The sequence below is a fragment of the Vanellus vanellus genome (assembly GCF_965231255.1).
Source record: "Vanellus vanellus genome assembly, chromosome: 3".
Taxonomy (NCBI): Eukaryota; Metazoa; Chordata; class Aves; order Charadriiformes; family Charadriidae; genus Vanellus; species Vanellus vanellus.
The window spans coordinates 46,180,589-46,202,252 of NC_138907.1; the positions used below are offsets into that span (position 1 = coordinate 46,180,589).

Here is a 21,664-nt window from a genome sequence, read left to right on the forward strand (position 1 = left end):
TGGATTTTGCTGCATCACAATGAAAATGAGACTGTTTAATATTAGTGTGTATATGAAAGTGATGTATTTGTAAGTAATTAACTAGTTGGCTGTTACGCATGCACCTGAGATTGCAAACTGAGCCAAAGTCCCTCTTCCTTTTACTCAGACCACAGACTTAGGTCTCCTTTTCTGCAGCCCAGGCAATGAGTACCATCATAAGCAGACTAAATAGCTCCTTCCTTGCTTGCTTACACCAGATTTAATTACTTGTACAAAGAGGAATGGTTTCCACTGAACAGTGCACTTGTTCTGTCCCTTTCTCTGACCAGAAATCCAATCCAGGACCTGAAAACCTTGTTGCTGAAAGGGTTGGTTAAAGGAAGTCTGTAGGACACATTTCCCAAAGGAAACCGGCATGCCCTGTGATTCAGCATTTTCTAACAGCAAAACAGTACACAGAGAACTTCCAGCCCTCTTCCCAGTTGGGTCCCAGTTCTATTCCCATCTTCCCTGGAAAATTCAATGCATCCTAGTGCTACTTTTTTATTGTCTACTTAAGTATATTTATTTAACTTCGGTGGCCATCAGTTGCTTTCCTGAATTTTGAAACTTTCACCTCAGCACTACAGAGCAGTAACATGAGAAGACAGATTAGAGATGAAGGGTGACTGCAACTAGAGGTTGAGTGACAACGTAATTAAGACTGACTTTCACATTTGGCCTATCAAAATGGAAACCAAATTGGCAAGGGCAAAATTGCAGCTATGAAAGTCCAAAACGCTTTCCTGCTACTGTCATTCTGAACTGTGTATAACTTCCCCAATTTTCAAAGAATCCTCCAAACCCCAAGTAAAAAAGCTCCTTAGCCTCTGTGTATTTTGCTCTCAACCCCCAAAATACCATGTGTGGTACAGTTCCCTGGAGTTTTGCCATAAACTTCAATGGAAGTTGACTGCACGTTACTCATTCCGCTTTATTACTCTAATGAGCATTAATAATATTTCTACATGTACAGCTGAACATATGAGATGATGATAAGGCATAATCCCACTCTGGAGGGTTTACAGCCGAATTTGCAAGACTCGGCCAGTCTGCAATACTGAGTACTAATAGTAGGATTCACCTCGTCTAACTTGAAGCCATCTAAAATTTGGGCATGATGTCTCAGTAGATTGTAGGTGTGGGCTCTGTATTCAGTGGAGAGGACAATACACTTCATCCTCACAGCTGTCAGGAAGCTGTCCCCTGGGACATTCATTCATTCTCTCTGCCAACCATTGCCAGCCTAGATGATACACAAAGACTACATGGTTAAATTTAAATGGAAGGAGTCCTGGCCAAAGTAACTGCTCAGAGTCCAGGTGCCTATTTGAAAGTGGTAAGGAGGAAGTGTTTTATTTAAACGTTAACACAGCACAGTTCTGGAAAGCTTTATACTAATGGACTCCTTACAATGGGGTGACACTGCGCATAACACTTTCAGACTGATAATTGCATTCTAGTTTTGATGAAAAGGTTTCTTTTTTAAGTTGGATTTAAAATTTGGTGTGTAAAGCAAGCCCCGTAGCAACCCCATTTAACTTCTTAGAAGCCAGCCCTGCTTGGAGCAGCCGTTTGGACTGGATGACCTCCAGAAGTCCTTTTCAATCCAAATTATTCTACAGCTCTCTATACATGTACATCTGTGGTACTAAACCTCTAGCTCCTGATCTGCTTTTCTTTCCAAATGTATGCGTTACACAAAGTGTGACAAGTACCTCTTCAGAAGTCCCTTGTGAATAATGCATGTTAAGAATCCCATGCAGTTTCACAGAATGACATTCCTAAATCAGTTTTTAACTTTTTTCAGCTGTCACTTCAAAAAATAGCTTAAGTGCTACTTAGAAATTTCCTAAACTAGCTGACTCTTTCTGTCTTTCCAGCAACTCACCGAGACCTGTGAAGCAACCGATGATGCTACAGAACCCAGACGGAGGCGAGAGGCAGGTCCAGCCCATGCCATGTTCATGAGTCGGAACCTGGAGTGCAGAAGGGCCAGCCAAGAAGACATGGCCCTGGAAGACACTGCTTCTCAGCAAAGCCTGTCTGAGGAGCAGTAAGGAGTATTCCCAGCGCAAGGGCCGCCCGCTTCTTAGAATACATAAAGACGGAGTTAGGTCAGAGAGCTGCACATGGGTTTAGGTTCTTTCAAATGTAACAAGCAACCTCCAAATGTTTATTTTTCTAACTTCTACACAAGAACACTATGGGACAGATGTCCTTCAGCTAAAGGCCTTGGCATGAGTAGGGTTGGAAGATGTCCTAAAAAACACAGTGCCACCTCATCTCAGGTTCTTGTAAATCCTAGAACAAAGAACACGTGTTTAACGTTCCTTCCCCTGGAACCGTTGGAATCACATGAATACAGTGGGAAATATTAATACAACTCAGTGAAAAGCACACAAGACATCTCTTTCCTGCCATAACTAAACAGCTGATTGCATGCAAACTAATTGGCATTTGATATGTACCATATAGCAAAAGGCAGCATTGAACAGAAGCAATGAATACATAAAAGGACAGTACAACATATACTGTAACATTAGAGCTAAATCCAATTTTTTTTTTCCCAATGGCAAATATTTTTTATTTTTCCTTAACATGTTATGCAGGTGGTAATTCTGAATAGCAATGTAGCAACACAGATTGATATACTGCATGCAGCCATACTGAAATATTGTGTGAATGAGCCACGCTACACAGATTAACAACAGACAAACATGAGAAAAGAAAGTATCCAGTGCATGGAAAGCCTTCAAAGAATATGGCGCGCCTTATTTGCAAAGAAAGCAGCTTCGCATTAACAGCTGCTCTTAGGTACTATCTTGTGCTCCCGTTTAGTTTACAGCAGTGTTCCTCAAATTCCAGGCAACAGCCCCCTTGGGAGTTGCAAAAGAGCCCAGGGGAATCCTCCTCAAGGACAGGAAAGTGAGAAGCAGGCTGTAATTATTGTCTGGAAGTGTTTGTATTAGGAAGGGAACAGCTAAATGCCTTTAATTGCTGGACACAGCTCAGTGTCCATAAACACTTGTAGCCAGTAATTACAGAGCATTCTGATTTCTCTACCCCAGAGAAACTGAGCTGCTGCCAATTTAATAGTTGCATAAAAAAAACAGATGATGCAAAAAGGGAGGCCACACTTTCACAAAGTTTGAGAAACACCGATTTACAGGAATGCATGACTACTTTGAAAGCCAAAAGGCTACAACAAATCCTCTACTATAGCATCTAAACACACATGTGCGTGTTCTCCTCTTTTTTTTTTTTAATTAAAAAAGTTGCAGCTATCAGTGACTTGCTGTTCCTCTTTACTGTAACTACCATAGATTGTTTCTAATTCTCCACACAATAATGTGCAGCCAGGCTGTCTTGTCCCAATTAACAAGAAAGATTTAACAAGAGATGCTGTAGCTAAGTCTCATTACTGTTAGGCGATACACAGTTGCATTCTCAGCTTCCTACTGTGCCACACTTAAGATTATAAGTAGTAGAACTAAATAACACCTAGTGAAAATAAAATGATCCAAGTATGTTTTGTGTGGCAGCAGTTTTTGGGTTTTCTTGTTTGAGTTGTTTTCACTTGCTTTCTGCCTTATGAAATTGAGAAATGTATTATTTTTCTTTCACTTCAGATCATGATGAACTGATTATTTGTAAAGCCCAGCACAACCTAGGCAAAATTCTGCTCACGTTCGCAAGGGCACATGCAGAGTATTCATGTACTGCCCCCTGAGACACATGGTCATCAGTGCAGTTTACGCCCTACTAATGTCTCCCCCAGCATCCAGGTGTGATGTGGAAGAGGAAACTGAATTCAGATGCTCCCTTCTGACCATTCCTGGCAGATTGTACCTCTCCTCCCACCACCCTGCTCATGAAGGGCTTCCTTACAAATGAAAGATGGTTACACAGGTAGGTTGGAGGGCTCTTGCTAACAGCCGCCAGCACCATTTCTGCCGTGGGTCTCTTGCATGGCAGTCTACTAAGATAAACCATCACTGCTTTGTCTTCCTAAACCACTGCCTTGTGTGGAGGCAGGGCAAACAGGCGGCTGTGGAAAGCATTAAAAACCTTCCCATATTCAGTTAGCCTCACTTAGGCCTCCAATTTTCACATCTTTAACTTAAGTTTGAATTAATTTCCATCAAAAATAAGTAACTCCAATAGTCCCAATCAACCTAAATTATTCTACGTATCCAACTCAAGAATACTAAACCATATTGGGAGACAGCTGCAACAAATCCTTCCAGTGGCAAGCAGCTGTATCTGCTTAGAACAGACCAAGGCCCAGCAATACCACCTTCCCCCAGCACCACATCTTCTGCAAGAGACTATACCATCTCCATACTCTCTGATACTGCACCCCAAGATAACGCAGCTGCCTCACGTTTCCTCACTTAGTTCAAGCCACCAGCCCCTGAAGCATAACTGTGGGGACAGCAGTGTGCCATGAAGCCCAGCCTTCTGCTGCACAGGGTGGCTGCCAAAAAAGACGTGTTCTAACACCTTTGTTGAAGCACAGTGCACAGCAGGACAGAGCAGGAGTCAAGGTATGATTCAAAAATGAGTTCCTTTATGTAGCCGTGTCTTCCACAGTTTTTGTTTTGCCTTAAAGTTAGTGGGTTGAAAAAACTCAAGACTGACCATTAACAACAGTAACAGAGATAAAAAAAAATAAATCAAAGATGACAGCAGAAACTCTCCCATGTTACATTTCTCCACAATTTTAGAGATAGTCTGCTGTTATTAAGAAGACTACTGCTATATGCAGTGTTTTTAAATATGGGCCAATCCTACAGACACAATGGTTAAGAATGAAACCTGGGACTAGATATGAGGTTGTATTGATTAAACACATCTTAGACACACTCCCCCTCCATGTTTGCATGAGGCAGAAAGAGCTGATTACTCTGTACATGACAGAAGATGCATTTAAAGCTCTGATGCACACAAAGCTAACAAACAGGTACCTAACTTTTACACAAGGCCTAATTTCAACAGTGAGCTGCTTGGAACAGCATTCATTGCATTTAAGACAAACGTTAATAAGAAGGACTTGCCAGTGTGAGTCTTTTTCCCCTCAACAAGATGGCTAGATATTCTCGATATCTAAGAATGACATTCTGAAACTATTAAGTTCTTAGGAGTCTCTGCGATGTCATTCACAGCTTTTTTTAAAAGCTTATTATTAGAATAAAGCAAGAAATATCACTGGCATTTGGCTCCAACCCACCAACTGACCGCTCTGCTCTTGCTGGGGAATTTAAGTTAAAGATTAGCTGAATTTTGTGCAGCTTATCTTAGAAGATTAGAATTACCAGCGAAATTCTCCAACATGTAATAATCATCATCTCATCGATGCGTATTTTTTAACTACCCAATTATTGCTATTTAGATTACTCCCTGGATTGGGAGCTGGTATTTAATTACAATGTTTCACTGCTGCTTGTACATCCTTAAATCTGCAAGACAGACATAGTACTTATAATTAACTTTGCAGCAGGTCCAGTGTTAAAGATTCACCTCTCTCCTTCATCCTTCTCAGAGTTTTACAAGTCAAAAATTGTCTAATGCATGATAAATAATGCAGGCCCTGTTTATTCCACACTGTGCGCAATTTTATGTTGGAATTACAAGCCTTCTTGCCAAAAACATCCTCAATTCTTGGGCTTCAAGATAGTAATTGGTAACTCATATTCTCCCCTTTTTTGCACCAATTAAAACCTGCAGGTGCACTAATGTTGTCATCTGGAATCTTGCTGGTACATCAGAGGTTATTTTCACCAAATGCGTGCTATTAGTAAAATCGGCCCATCAGGGGTTTTGTGAATGCTCTGTTTGTTGTTACAGCGCTCTTAAGGCCTTCCAAATATATTACTGGTGCAAGGCCTGAAAAGAAATTTTTACCTCTAAAGTAAACACAGGGTGTCATAAAACCTAAGTTCAGTTGGAAATATTACTTTCTCACTAACTTGATGTATATGTGAAACAGGCGAATCATTTCTTCAGGACTGTCTCAGATTTAAAGGCCAGACGTGTTAAGGTCATCTGGGCTCTCCTGCTGAACACAGATCACAACATTTCCCTTTATTTCTCTTGAAAAGCACTCTGTAGCTCACAGAGAAGACAGGCTTCAAAAAAGAACAACAACAAATTAAAGACTCTCACCAATCTTGAGATAGGTAACAAAAAGCAAGAGCCACTGATGTTGGTAGCAAAAATACCCTTTGATTTAAAAGGGCTGATACTTCACTCACAGTTCCAGCAAAGGAAAAACGCACCTCTATTTTGGAAGTTCTTCCAGTGACTAACCACCCCCACTACAAAAGGTCTTCCTTGCACCATGAGACAATGGCTTAGAAGTACTATAAGCACAATGGTCAAAAGGCCCCCAAACCTGTTGTTATGATTCTTTTTTTCCAGTCTGTTAAATGATGGGACTACAGTAGGCATGATGGCATTACATGCAGGGCAATGTACCTACTCTTATGAGGAACAAACACACACCACTTAAAGTGATGAAACTCCCAACAGTACTGGCTGAACTTCTGCCATCACTCCTGAAGTAATTCCCCTCCCCAGACTCTACAGAGAAGTGTCAAATATCTCCATTTTATTTAGCTTTAAAGGTCAGACCTCATTTAAGACTCAACTGTAGAATGGCAGAGTAATGGGCAGTCAGGGAACAAGGCCACAGCATCCTTTAACTGCCCGCTGTTTCCCGGGCACCTGTAAAAATGCCTCTCCCCATCCAGCCCTGTAAAGGGTTGTCAGCTTTGGGTGTCAGTTTTACAGAAATAAGTAACTCAAATGATATTTGAAAATGCCTTCAAATAGTTTGCTCATTTTAACAGTTGTTGAACTGAAGAGGAAAAAGTTGAGAAACAACTGAATTCTTAACAACTTTTTACAGCCAGAGATGACTATAAATCACACAATGAACATGTATGCACCTGGGAGAGAATTCTGTTTTCACAACATGCAAAACTGATTAAGTGGTAGCACTTTTCCTGAACACATTCACACACCTCATAGGGAAACACACTAATACTCTCCAACACTTCTTATTTCACCATTAACCGTGTACAGAATTGGATAAGGAAAAAAACCCAAACAAACAAAAAGTATCAGTAAACATAACAGATTGTAAAACCCATACAGAGAAATGCAGTACTAAGTCGATCCTGACTTAATAAACTCTGCGTGAAAAACGTAAGTCAAGATTTGACTGAACTTCACGGACTTGAAGATTTATATATATAATTTTTTTTTAAGGGGGTGCGAGGCAGGATTGCCATCAGAAACTTGAAAACAAACCCAAATTGCAGCCCTCTTATCAACTACTGTCTGGGCCACTTAGGAGAGGGGAGAGTTGGTTATTTTTCCTCCTGAAGGGGAATTCCATAAATGTCACTTGGGACTACAGGAAATTTCCTTGAAATTCTAGATAACCCCTCTCATCCTGCAACTGGAGTACGGTGTGTCTGGCGGTAGGGGGAGAGCAGCTGCTTATTCCTTCTACCTCATGAATTGTCAGCACCCATGCTGAAACACGCTTGGACACACCTAAGCTGGTCACCGACAGCAAAGATATTTCTACATAAACCAGGCAGAGCACACGTTCGTTTTGGGCAGGGTTCTGCTCTGTTACACCAAGGCTAAGTTCCAGATGCTGTATTGCTTTCTAGGCAGAACAGTCCACACCACACTCTGAAAGACTAAGATCCCAACAGATGTGACAGTTAATTGCTTTTACATGGTGTAACTAGGATCAGAGTCAGACCACCTAACTTTCAAATACCCAGATTAGAACTGGAGGTTAACTACGCATCTGTTCTTTTTTTTTAATGGATCCGCTTGTGAACTGAATAAACAAGAATCCTGCTACCTCATTTTCACATTTTAGAGTATTACCAGCTTTACCTTGCTTACCCTGAAGGCTCCAGGAAAGCCTCCAGGGGCTAAAGCAGGAAGGACAGACTCAAAAACATCCGCAAAACATTGTAATGTTTTGTTACATAAAAGCTTTAGTGTTCACAGGCAAGAAAAAGGTCTTCATTTTCTGCAAGATTCCACAGCTGCCAAGATGTCTTGCAAAATGCTGTTTCTGTTTTCCTTACTAACCTAGAGAAAGAGAAATTAAAATTGATGTAATTTGATGAATAACCTCTATATCAGTGTTTATTTCTAAAACAAACAAAGCAGAAATTCAAATGCATTTCTTTCTCAGTGGAGGAATGTTGAGTGTCAAACACCTGCCTTCTTCTGCTACTGAGAACACAATAAGCTAAACCCACAAACCTGCATATATAATTGAATATTCAGTGATCCTTTTGATCTAATTACCCACAGTATTTTGCAGTATTATCCAGGGCTTGAGTAACTAACAAGATCACTTGAAGAACCAGCATGTACTTTTGTCATTACTGGAAATCCTTTTCAATTACCAAATATAATTTTCCTACTATAAAGTGGAGTTCTTATGCCTTCAGTACTTGAAAGGGTTGTATTTATTAGGATGACAGACCTAGTCAAAAGCATCTGCAGTGAAAAAAAATTAAAACGGGCTTAGCAACACAACTGTATTCTGAGAAACCCTAGCGCTGCAGGATAGAAACACCTTCAAAAAGAAATAAGACTACCTGAGAAAGCTGGGGAGCTTTTACAGCACACTGAAGTATGCCTTTGGTTGACCAATCCATGGAAATGTTGGGTTTTAAGACCAGTACATTTGAAAATCCATATAGTCCGGTGTCCTGTCTTTTGCTGGGCCCATCTGCATTGCAGCACGTGCAGATTACTGTAAACTGCCAAGCAAATGCTAACACTTGCTAGTCAGCTCAGTTCCCAGCCACAGCAAAGATAGAGCACAGAGCTGGCTGGGGGCGGGGAAAGGATGGGGGAGTGTAAATTACTCCTTCTTGATTGACTGGGTCCTGATCCAGAGCCCAGTGACCCACAGTGCCATGCGTTACTAACTCAAATTCTGGGGAGATGTCTGGGGTGGTGAAAGGGTTAACAAGCAATTGTGAAGTGTCAGCAAAAGCCTCATTTAAAAAAAGCTAAGAAGTTTTCCCCACTGTTCAGATCCCTGCAGAGAGGGCAGGAAGAAATCAGACAAAGACAGATGAGCCAAAAAAAAAAAAAAAAAAAAGACATTCATATTTTTAACAAAGTTTCAGAAATACTGTTTGACAAGGAGGGAGAGACACCACACTATGCATGGCATAGAACTCCATACCCGCAAGGTTTCACTGCATTCCCTGTAGCTGCATTTAAGATCTGACCACAAGGGTTTGTACCCCTTCCAGTACTACAGGCAGTACAGAACAGGAGAAAGTATTACTATAATAGGTGACAGTCCTACCTGAAGAATTTGGCCCTAGCAGCCTACTGCTGTTTAGTCACAGACATCCTATCCAAATGCTGGAAACCAACACTGTAAAACCTAGAGACGGTGGTCTCACCTACACCACTTGAATTCAGGAAAGCAGATCAACATAGGACTGATGAAAAAGTGACATTAAAAAAAAAAAAAAAAGGAAAGGGAATGAAAGGGAAGATCGGCCTGAAAATGTTGCTGTTTATTGAGTATCATTCGAAGCCTATTATAAGATAAACAGAAAACTCCCCAGTAACAAAGACAGCAAGACAACAAAGAATGGAACTGCTCTTCAGTAAGGCCATTGAGAGACCCCAAGGCAAACAAAGCACAAAGCATAGATCAGCCAAACTCTAAATCTCACTGCAAGTGTCCTGATATCTTGACTTTCAAAGGACCTTCTCAACACTGAATAGCTCTTCCCACTGTCTCACAGCCAACAAAAACAATACTATATTTTATCTACCCCTTTTCCATACCTACATGCCAGAAGTCCAGTGAGAACAGCAGAGAGAAACTGCCAAGTGCTGGGAAATTTTCACAACTGTTTTACAAAGGCTGGTTGATAGATATAAGTCTCCTCTTAAGATCTGGAGACATTCTGTGCAGGCAGCTTTCCCAGAGAGAACAAATCTCCCAGTATCTGTACTGAATGTACAAACAGATGGGTAGATTTTTAGACAGGGAGTTGAAAATAACTGTAGATGCTGCTTATACTAAGCATTTAGTTAATTTAGAGGAAACTACCACCTAGACTCCATGCAGGAAACAGCAGAGGACAAAAGCTTTCTTCCCCTAACTGTTAAAGTACTGTCAAGGAAACCTCTCTTGTACAGTCTGTTCAAATGGAACCTTTTCTTCTTCTGATTCATTCAACTATTTATTTTCTTTCTTAAAAGGCATATGCAACCAAACTCACTAATGGGTTTCATGGAAGCAAAATTAAGAGATGGGAAAATGCAGAAAATGAATATGTGCCAGCTCCTAAGGATAAACTGATCCTATTTACGACACCGTGTCTGTAAAACTACACAGATCCAGGCAGTGCAAAAAAAGCCTCTGTAGTTTCACTGGGAAGTTCCGTTCTCAGCAAAATGGAATCAGGCAACAATGGAAAGAAATGCATTAAATATCAGAGATCCTATCGTGAAGTGCTCTAAACATAACAAATTAAACATTTGGGACCAAATCCTCAACTGCTTCTAGGGCATCTGGGCCCCTTTACACCAACTGAATATGCTTTCAAGCTAGATGGGACTGTAAAACCCCAAACAGCTGTGTCTACGCACTTACGTCCAATATCAGAACTGTCCTTGTAACACTAAAAGGATGAGAAAACTCTGCTAAGTAACTTGAATGCAGAATAACTCCGTATTAAGTGACAAAGCAGGCAGAACTTTTTTGGAAGGTAGCCACCTACTTCTGCACACTTCCAGGCAACATAAAAGTTAGTAAGAAATTACTGACCATGAGCTATTTGGGCACTCCAGGTTTTCTCCATGCCACAGCCCCTGGAGAACATAGCTGGTGATCCAGTATTCACTTCAGCTAGAAACACCTCTGACTCCCCACAGGCAGGTTCTGTTCCTGCTCATGCACACGTTTTAACTAGCTGGGAAAGAGCACGTAGTGTGTCACTGGAGCAAGTGAGACAGACGCTCTCCTGCACAAGACTTTCACATTGCAGACCTCTGCCACCTGGAACTATTGCAGTCCATTGCACATTTCACACCCATAATTTTGGTTAATGGATTCACCAGAGACCTCTATTTAAACAAAGAAACCTACGTGTCCTAATCTCAGCAGCATAAACAGGATGGCTCATTTTTTTAGTAAAGTTTTCTTAGCTAGAGAAAACATTGCTGCATTGAAATTTACAGGAAGACTTTTGCTGGCTCTAGTCAGGACTTGAAAGAAAGACAGATCAGCAGACTGATACAGCTAACAACCTGGGGCTGAGTAGCACACACCCTCAGAACATCACCTCATAAAAAGAAGCTTCCTTGAAAAGCCAAATGCTGTTTTCTAGTGCTCTGTTTCCTCCCCTGAGAGGGCGAAACGCACGCTATTGCCTTGCTATGACTGACACAAAGAGGAAAAAAGAAAATGAAGGCTTTGCTTTCTCTACAGTAATTAAGATCATTCAGCATAGTGTTTTTTCCTCCTCATTCACTGGGATGAAACAAAGTAAGCATTCTCACTGTGATGTGCATCTGATAAAGAACAGGCTGCAACAGTATACCGCTCTAGAGCATATTACCCCTGGTAGTAAGCCAGGATGTGTAAGTCCCGCTTAGCGAATTTATAATTTATAGAGATGTACAGTTCAGTTTCGGATATATAGCTTTATTCTCTACTACAAATTGTACACACTGAGCAGAAAAATAAATCAAAGGACTGGAGCTGCATTTAGCTTGTTTTTGTGAAGCATCCAGGACACTTACAGATGTTAAGGAAACCTTACTCACGTAAGGCTGTGAACGGCCTATGTTTTGTTGTGTTAAGCTTTGGAGAACCTCCCCGTAACTGATCAGAAATGCACTTTGAGGCTCTAATATTCTGAAAATTATTCTGTAAAAACATAATGAATTCCAAAATTGGTTCACTGACTCCAGAGAAAGCATACTCCATTTATAAGTGTCTGTCTTCTAGAAATCATTTCTGCAAACTCCACTGCTGCCTTTTTTTTCCTGAATGTGATTACTGGTAATATTTCTGCAAGCCAGTCTGAAAAAAAATTTTAAATCCGACTGTACTATGAAATATTTAACTCTTAGGAATAATGAACAGTTATACGGCAACAATACTACAGCAAGAAAACCTTTTAAAACAACTATATCATTACTTCTACAGCCCCTCACAAGCAAAGCCAGCTGTGTGAGACTGCTACAGTAAGTGCCAACTGTGAATTTTTTTTAATAGGGTGAACACCTGCCCATTAAGAATAAAATGGAAACTAAAAAACTTATTTTGTACAGGTTACCCACAGCTATCAATTGGTAGTAACAATTAGTTTTTAAACAGAGCCAAATTCAAACCAGCAACCTAGAACAGAAGGCTCTTTCAGGATATTTAATATTACTCACATTGAACACTTTAACATCTTTCCTACTTCTTATTTCTTCAACAAGATCCAGTGGCTTTCCCTTAGGTATAGGAATAGTTCCAAGTACCACAGTCCCTGAGCCAGTCAGCGTCTGACGAACAGCTTGAATAAAAGCCTGGCTGAAGAGTTCCATTTTACCAATCTCATCTATAACGCAAACATTTTTCTCTGCATCACTGCCATGGTTTACCTGTGGAAAAGGGCATCAAGACACTGTAAACAACACAAAACTTAGACCAAGCAACAGAAATAATTTCTATGCTAATAAAAAAAATACCTCCAAAAGAAACCAATTCAGTTGTAATACTGGGGAAAGTGGAAGAGAAAGCTGCTGCTGATAACTGACAGACTTTATAAATCTATCATTTCTATTCCAGCACAGATTTTTGGAAAGATGAGAATATACGTACAGCATAAATACCTACTACAATAGGAAATATCCATAATATTGGTTTTCCTTCAAAGCAGAATTCTTACAATGGTCCCATAGGAGCTATTTGACAATTAAGAACTGCACTTAACCTACTAGCAGCTCTCAATCAATCTGAGGGACACCAATTTTTCAAAACTTCACTCTTCCCATCAAATTATACATTTAGAATAGATCAATATCCACACAAGACAAGTATTAAAAACAAAAAGACTCGCATTAAATCTAGATTTGGAAGTTTGTCCTCTTGTAGCTGGGTCAATGGAGGGTCAAAACTAGCATTTCTCTCAGAACAACTAGCTTTCTTCAAAGCTATCTGGGTAACAACCAAGCTGTTTCCAAGCCTCTCTCACATCAGAACATTTCTGTGTCAAGATACAGCTTATTCTATAATTGCCCTGGATTGTAAAATAGGCACCATAACAAAGACTAACCACATCTGTGGTTTGCTTACTGTGCCAAAGAGTACTATGCTGCAAACTGGTGTGAGCAGCAGGGAAGTCTAGGAAACAACATGGGTGAGTACCACCGAGGGAAAAGCAACTCAGAAAGCAGAGGAACTATTCATCAGAAAAGGAAGCGCACTGCCTAGCCTCTCTTGGTAAAAGTAACAGAGAATTGTACTCCATTATTTACACAAGTGAGGAGGAAATCAACTCAAGTCAAAACACCTCTGTAGATCCAGCCACATTATACAGAACCTTAAAAAAAAAAAAAAAAAAAAAGAAAAAGAAAAAAATTGAAACGTTTTCCCTTGTAAAGGCAAAGTATTTGCTCCTGGGAAAGTGGAAGAACTGTATAACATGCATCCTAAAACCTTTCAAGCTAAGTCCTTGCTGAGTAGCTGTTTTATCTAAAATCCTTTCATAAATCAGTGAGCTAAAAAAAACAATACTAATCACTAGGTCATACAGTAACAGAGCATTTTGCTTTGAAAAGAATCCTCAGTCCTGCCTGGCAAAGCTTCCAGAACCAGAGAGATCATCCATTGTAGGATCTACCTGTGTTCTCGCTGGAGTCAATGAGATCCAAGCCTTAAGAGCTGAAGCTGTCCTCAAGACTACATGGGCATGTGCCCACTCCATGCTGCTCTCTGATCAAACCAGACCACACCTATGATTCTCCTGTTCCAATTCTATGATATTCCTCACTCTCCCATTTTGTGCAACCTACATGCATGACCACATTCCCGCAAAACTGATTAATAGCACTTCCAATGAGAACAGGGTCATGCATTGCCGACCCTGCAGGCCCCTTTTCTTCTTCTCTTCACTCTCCTGTACTTGCAGAGAGCTATATAAAACCGGAAAAATTCAACACTGCTAACACCCTTCTAGAAAGATCTCTCCTGGACTCCACATTAATGCAGCAGTAAAAGGACTGTGAGTACAATGCTAGCTTAATGAAATCTCTTTTGTTAAACTATCCTTCTATTTACTAACAAAGTAAATCAACTTACAGTGAAATTAAACACACAAAAAGAGAGAGGAAGATTTTCCCTCAGTTGAGGAGGACCGTGTCAGAGACCACTTGGCCAAGCTGGACATTCACAAGTCCATGGGCCCTGATGGCATGCATCCACGAGTGCTGAGAGAGCTGGCGGATGTTATTGCTAGACCACTCTCCATCATCTTTGAACGGTCATGGAGAACAGGAGAGGTGCCTGAGGACTGGAGGAAGGCTGACATCACTCCGATCTTCAAAAAAGGCAAGAAGGAGGACCCAGGGAACTACAGACCAGTTAGTCTAACCTCTGTCCCTGGGAAGGTAATGGAGCGACTCATTCTGGATGTCATCTCAAAACACGTTGAGGAACAGGAAGTTATTGGAAGTGGTCAACATGGATTTACCAAGGGTAAATCACGCTTGACCAATCTGATAGCTTTCTATGATGTTATAACTGGTTGGCTGGATGAGGGGAGAGTCGTGGATGTCATCTACCTTGACTTTAGCAAGGCTTTTGACATGGTCTCCCATGATATCCTCATTAGGAAGCTGAGGAAGTATGGGCTAGATGAGGTGACAGTGAGGTGGACTGAGAGTTGGCTGCGGGACAGAACTCAGAGGGTTGTGATCAGCGGCACAGAGTCTAGTTGGAGGCCTGTAACCAGTGGTGTCCCCCAGGGGTCAATACTCGGTCCAATTTTGTTCAATATATTCATTAATGACCTGGATGAGGGGACAGAGTGTATCCTCAGCAAGTTTGCTGATGATACCAAACTGGGTGGGGTGGCTGACACCCCAGAGGGCCGTGCTGCCATCCAGCGTGACCTGGACAGGCTGGAGAGCTGGGCAGAGAAGAACCTAATGAGGTTCAACAAAAGCAAGTGCAAGGTCCTGCACCTGGGGAGGAAGAATGCTAGGCACCAGTACAGGTTAGGGGCAGACCTGCTGGGAAGTAGCTCGGAGGAGAAGGATCTGGGGGTTGTGGTAGACAGTAAATTATCCATGATCCAGCAATGTGCCCTTGTCGCCAAAAAGGCCAATGGAATCCTGGGCTGCATAGGGAAGAGTGTGGCCAGTAGGTCGAGGGAGGTCATTCTCCCCCTCTACTCTGCACTGGTGAGGCCACAACTGGAATACTGTGTCCAATTTTGGGCTCCCCAGTTCAAGAGGGACAGGGAACTGCTGGAGCGGGTCCAGCAAAGGGCAACTAAGATGATTAAGGGCTTGGAGCATCTGCCTTATGAGGAAAGGCTGAGAGAGCTGGGACTCTTTAGCCTGGAGAAGAGAAGGCTGAGGGGAGACCTTATTATGGTGTACAAGTATCTAAAGGGTGGGTTGAAGGAGGATGGAGCCAGGCTCTTCTCAATGGTTCCCAGTGACAGGACGAGGGGCAATGGGCACAAGTTAGAACACAGGAAGTTCCGTTCAAATACACGGAAACACTTCTTTACGGTGAGGGTGACAGAGCACTGGCACAGGCTGCCCAGGGAGGTTGTGGAGTCCCCTTCCCTGGAGATTTTCAAGACCCGCCTGGATGCAGTCCTGAGTAATGTGCTCTGGGCAATCCTGCTTTAGCAGGGGAGTTGGACTAGATGATCTCTAGAGGTCCCTTCCAACTCTGATAATTCTGTGATTCTGTGAAAAAAATTGTCCCATCCTATTCATATTTCCTTTCTCCCTTGTCCCCGTCTTGGTTTCCTTACTCTTAGACTTTAATGTTCCTTCACAAAAACAAGAATCAGATCCTCAGTCTTGTTTTTGCTCCTTGCACCTCTTTGGTTTTTTGTTCTTTCGAACTTCATTAAGATGTCCCTTCCTCCTTGGCCCCTTGAGCTTCGGCAGTGTAGATAAATCACAATAGAATTCTTTTTAGTAGTAGAGCTCAGCAGGTGCTGCACACCGTTTGTGATATGTTATTGCCAAAATCAGATCTGTTCTTGTTTAATTTTGGAGAGGCAAAAGGTTGGAGTGACGGAGAGGAAGGAGAAGGAAAAAGGGAAATAATCATTATATCGCTTGCACTGTTATAACAGAATGTTAGGAGAAGGATAGGAAAAAGACTGTGTGGGAAGTCTTGTCACAGTCAGAGCACTCCTGCAGCAAGTGAAATTCCAAATTATCAGACTGCTTTTAATAGTTAAAAGCTGCAAGTCTCCAGGTACTTATACATTAACCAAAAATAACCACTGGATTCAAGAAACAAATGCTTCTACTGGAAGAAGATGGGAATCAGAGAAAGAGGGAATAAATGGCTGTAAAGAAGAAAAGCAGCAGCAAAAGCCTTTTTCTTGGACTCACTGACTCCACCCAGTTCTGTGTGGTAAGCAACTCAGACATTTTGTTTCCTTTCCAATATGCAAGACGGTGGCATAGGAAGAAACTTCCTATCGGCTCTCTCAGGCCAAGGAGGGCCTGCTCGTAGGACAATGTCAGATCAAGAATGAGAGAGGATTACAATCTCTCAAACACCACAATAAGCACAAGAGAAGAAGCCAAATTTGCCCCTCTAGTTTCCTGATCCTGAAGTCAATCAGAAACAGCAAAACCCAAGAAACCGGCCATTTATTATTATTAAAAACTAGTGCTCTAGAAGGGCCTTCTAATAACACTGATTATCATAAAGCATCCATTTTTCAGCAGCTTTCACAGAATACTCACATTTCTCAGCATAGGTAGAACCAACTGCTCAAATGAAACAAGGTCTACAACATACTGTCCAACTCGATATTCACGTCTTGAAGTAGAAGAAACAGAACTGAATATGAAAAAAGAGATAGTTTTTAATGGACAATTCCTTCTAAGTAACAAGTTTAGTGAGAATTCACTGCGGTCATTTCAAGTGGATTTATGAGAACTTATCCTAGTAAGTCAAATCCCCTTAATTCCTCTAAGAAAAGGAAAAAAAAACTCCGTAAACCATGCATTAAGTCATATTGCAGATAGCATACTTTAAGATAATAAATATACCAAAAGCTACCTTCACAGCTATGTAAGCTCAGATTTGAACACTGTACGGAAGGATCATGGGGTCCAAAAGCCAGCAGGTATATTTACACTGAAATCAAAATACATGCCTGCAGTTCAGATCTTTGAATCTGGTAATGTGACACTACAGACAGCATCACAGCAGTAGCCCAAATCTCAGCATGGGCTGTAAAACCGTTAAACAATCTTGGAAAAACACTCAGTTTGCATCTGCTGCATCACACTATCCTAAGTGAATCTCCTTTATTAGCAGTATGCAAATTAGTCAGATCAACTATGTCTGAATGAGGTGTTAACATCACACCTGGATCTAGACTAAGTTTTGCACAGTGTGAAAAGCTAAGTCTAGTGAATCAGGAGAGACTGTAAGCCTCTCTGCACTTCAGAGGCCCCCCTCTTTGTAGGGCTCTAAACCCTCTTTTTCTTAAAATTCGCATATGGGTTTTGTGGGCCAGTCAATGGCTCTTTAAAATGATGTTCTATGCAACTTCCCTCTTATTTTCCACTTCTGTCCCCATAAATTAGCTGGTGGAAACAAAACCAACTTCCTACCTGCCTTCAGTAGGCTATTGACTGTATCCCAAAGAGACTCGGCCTCACAATAAAAGGCTCGGCAGTGCTTCCACTCTATCTGGTGTAAAATAAGCAGCAAGACAGAACATCCTTCTCTAGCACATTTTCAGTATTTCACTGTGCAATAGAGACACTGTCTACATACCCTATCAGCCAGGTCACACAGTCTGGTTCTCAAAGAACCTGACCACGAAAGCCATATGCGTGCTGGAGATCACCTTCTGGAGGAGTATTTAACATGCTGACAGACTGGAACAGAAGCATAAAACAATAAGCTACTTACAGTTGTTAAAACCTCAGTACCTGACTCTAGATAAAGGTCCTCGTTTTCCAGACAAAGTGACAACATCAAATCCTGTTCTCCTGCCACCTTCTCTAACTTCCTCTGTGTAAAATCCATCAATGGGAATGCCTGAGGATTTTAGAGCTTGAGTGACTTTCTGGATTAAAGTAGTCTTTCCAACCCCTAAAAATAAAGAGGAAACAAAAAGCACGCAGGATTAATCTTCTTCTCCACTAATAGCCTGTTTTTAAACACCACAGCAATGATTCAGTTTAAAAGGAACATGATTACTTTTTAAGTTTGCAAATTGATGGGTTCTTTAAATGGCAGGAAAGGAAAGAACAGAAACATCTTTTAAAGTTCATATTGTACTGACATTGTAATGTTTTATTAGCCTTTAAGAAGTATGTCTAAAGCGAAGTCACAACAGAATGGTAAAAATATCCCAGGCTACGACTAAACTTGTTAGCTTAGATAGTGCACAGGCAGGCCACAAAGCTTGCCCCATAGCAGGTAAATACAGGATACCCATCTTGTTACACAACTGATACTCAAGCTAGCTGCAAGACTGACTGATGAATCTCCCTTTCTACCACTGCTATTCACTACTTTTTAAGAACAGAGCTGAGTTCAGACCCCTGTTAGATCATAAGGTCAAAATTGACTGCTATTAGCAGGAGCCTAACTGGGACAAAGGACACACTACTTCCATTGATGTCCTAGAAATCGGAAGCATTCAGTGCCTCTGAGATATCAGGTCCTGCATGGGAAAAAGCATTTCCAGCAACAGAAACATGCTTCTTATGGTAATTAAACCAAGAGAGGTTTTGACTAGATACAGGGAAAAGCTTTTTTATTGTGAGGACAACAGAGCCCTGGAACAGGTTGCCTAGTGAGGCTGTACAGTCTTCGCATCCTTTGAGGTTTTCAAGGCCTGACTGGATAAATCCTTAAGCAACCTGGTCTGGCCTCATAGCTGACCCTCCTTTACAACCCCTGAAGTACCTTCTCACATGATTTATACTGTGGTCCTATAATCAGTCTACTTACCCTAAGACAGACCCTTAAAACCCTCACCACCTGATGTCTCCTAGCACAGTTTAATGTACTTTCTACAGTGTGAATGATGGCCATGTTCCAGACATCCTCTCAGTTCCCACAAAGGAGCTATTTCTTCTCCTTTGCCATTGTACAAGTACATCCCTTGACAATCTCCTTTTAAAACTCAACTTTATTGCCTCTCACATAATTTAGTGTTATCACTTCATTTTTAATTATTGTTGTAAAAAAAAATCAGAGGATAGAAAATATCCTGCAGAATAAACCCTTAAATTTCTGGATACAAGGAATATAGACCAAATGTGAGGTGCCTAAAGATGCCAACAGAAATAATTTCAACATGCACACATCAAATTCCTCCCTTAGGTTTTAAGCAGATGTAGGAACTACTTTCTTAATAGTCAGTATCAATGGTAAAATATTCTGTGGCTTCAAGGGCACCTAGTCAAACTATTAAGCAAACTTTTCAAAATTGATGCCAAAGGGATTCCTGGCATTTGAACAACAATAAAATGACAAATGTGGCACCATCAATATCTACCATCTTTCCAGGGCCTTGTCTCTATAAGTGAATTGATACTAATTTGGCTAAGTAGATTTGCTATCTCTAATTTGGTTACCTTCATTCAGTAAATTGCCAAAGAAAGCTAAGTCAAACTCAAACTAAGTTTAAGAAAGCTTAAACTTATACATTTAGCTAATCAGAACAGTACCCTCAATTTCAGCTAAATGAACAGAGACAAGGCCTAAGCAGGCGTAACCTGTGTGTCTCCTGGAGGGCTGCCTTTAGTCAGTGGATGGAAAGACAGAATGAAGTGGGTGGAAGGTATTGCTATCTCAGCCTAGCAGCAGCATTTTAAATTAATTCCAGACAAGACAGGTATCTGCAAAAGGTTTCCAAAAAGGAGAATTAGGCCCACCGCTTTACTTTCAGACCACGTAAGAAAGCTTTGCAACCATAATAACTGGTTTCTTTCTTTATCAACCTTATAGTTTGACCTCATACTCTACAACACTCTACCTCCACAATAATCCGATTCCCCTACTGTGATAAACCACTTCACCACTTCAATCAAGGCTGCCCATCTGGGATACCAATTATTATCTATAACTAAGCATTACTTAGGTTGGAAGTGCTACATCACTCCAATTAAGTTACATAAAAGACGAACATTCAGAAATTACTAATGGATGCAGCTTAATTGAAGCAGGATCCGCTGTCCAACTGTTTTTCCCCCCCCCAATACTGAACTGCAGAGCAGGAGCCAGGGACAAAGCAGTAGCATCTGGAAACGTACATGACATGGGACTGGACGGAGAGCCGACATGGACTTTCATTAGGAACAGATTAATGAAGGTAGCAGCTCTGACCTCAGGAGAGGGGAGCAGACACAGGCCTGCACGCAGGCAGCTGCCGGGCCCCGCCGCAGCAGGAGGAGCTCCCGGAGCCCCCTCACGCCCTGGGCCGGAGCTGGGGCCCGCCACCAGGTGCCTTCCCTTGGCTCTAAGCGCTTCACAGCCCCGCCGGCCCCGCGCAGGGCAGCTGGCTAGGCCAGCCCAGGCCGGGCCAGGCCCCAGCGGCCGCACCGCCTCCCCTCGCCCCACTCCCCAGCCTCCTCCTGCCCCCGTTACCTGGGGGTCCCGTGAGGAAAACGTGCTTGGACATGGCGGGGGGCCGCAGGCCGCGCTCCACCCTCTCCCCTACCCGTCGCGGCCCGGCTAGCGGAAACGCCCCGCCGCCCCCTCGCTCCGCCCCTGTCCCAGCGGCCCGGCCCGGCCCCGCACCGCCCCCGCCACCTGCCCGCCGGGAAGCAGCGGGAAAGCGGCGCGGAGCTCTGCTGCCGCCCCTCCCCCTCATAGCGGCGCCCCGAGAGGTGCCCGTCCCGAGGCCCTGCCGCGGCGGTGCCCGACATGGCGGCTTTCGCGGCCTTGCATGGCAGCGGCCGACGCGCGATTTGAATCGGGCCGGTCCCGACAGCGTGTCGGGGGATGGCAGCTGAGGCGAGCCCGGCCTCTCCCGTGGAAACCACCGGGCGGTGTCTGCTGGCGGCCCGGGGTCTTCCCGCCCCGAGGGCGGGAGCCGCTGGGGCCAGAGGGCTCGGGCGGCCTCGGAGGTGCGGCCCAGGGGTGCGCCGCTGCTGTGGTATTTCCCCGAAGATGGACATTATTTAAGGTTAGGGGAGAAGGGGGAAAAACAATTTCCTGAGCGTGGGTCAGCATTTTCTTTATCCCATCAGCTTGACCCGTTTTAATTTCAGAATATGTTAAGAAAGCTTTTCCTTGAGCTTTTTACCTGCTTCAGTAAACAAGGAGCTCCAGGATGCAGCAGGCCAGTCAAAAGACAAACTGGTTGTCCGATACCTCGATGCAGACAGCAAA

At 42.5% G+C, this 21,664-nt stretch overlaps 2 protein-coding genes across 4 annotated transcripts in view; one reads left to right on the forward strand and one right to left on the reverse strand.

Moving 5' to 3' along the window:
* Positions 1–2,081, forward strand: part of PCNX2 (pecanex 2) — a gene marked incomplete at its 3' end in the record, with an annotated part of 160,028 nt that extends 157,947 nt beyond the window's left edge. Inside the window, exon 34 of the mRNA XM_082480798.1 lies at positions 1,905–2,081. Coding sequence (XP_082336924.1) covers positions 1,905–2,081 — 177 coding nt within the window. The remainder of the gene's footprint in view (positions 1–1,904) is intronic.
* Positions 2,082–2,194: 113 nt separating this feature from the next.
* On the reverse strand, positions 2,195–21,004 carry NTPCR (nucleoside-triphosphatase, cancer-related). 3 transcript variants are annotated; one of them, XR_014268974.1, is made up of 6 exons: positions 20,918–21,004; positions 18,247–18,409; positions 17,044–17,140; positions 12,490–12,699; positions 7,954–8,145; positions 2,195–2,325 (listed from the first exon to the last, which is right to left on the reverse strand). XR_014268974.1 is itself a non-coding variant. In XM_082481032.1 (5 exons), the coding sequence occupies exons 1-5, from the start codon at positions 20,949–20,951 to the stop codon at positions 8,077–8,079; spliced, it is 573 nt and encodes a 190-aa protein (XP_082337158.1). In that variant the 5' UTR covers positions 20,952–21,004; the 3' UTR covers positions 7,814–8,076. The 3 variants fall into 3 exon arrangements, 1 of the variants encoding a protein (XP_082337158.1); XR_014268975.1 differs by having other exon boundaries at positions 7,945–8,145; XM_082481032.1 differs by lacking the exon at positions 2,195–2,325 and having other exon boundaries at positions 7,814–8,145.
* Between the last annotated feature and the right edge of the window lie 660 nt (positions 21,005–21,664).

Bases quoted from the DNA above. Each gene is read 5' to 3' on its own strand.
- NTPCR (XM_082481032.1), bottom strand. From the start codon at position 20,951: ATGTCCAAGCACGTTTTCCTCACGGGACCCCCAG. The intron at 12,700-17,043 runs GTGAGTATTCTG...CCTTTTCCACAG, and splicing joins TTCTACCTATGCTGAGAAAT to GTAAACCATGGCAGTGATGC. The intron at 8,146-12,489 runs GTGAGTAATATT...CTCTTTCTCTAG, and splicing joins AAGATGTTAAAGTGTTCAAT to GTTAGTAAGGAAAACAGAAA.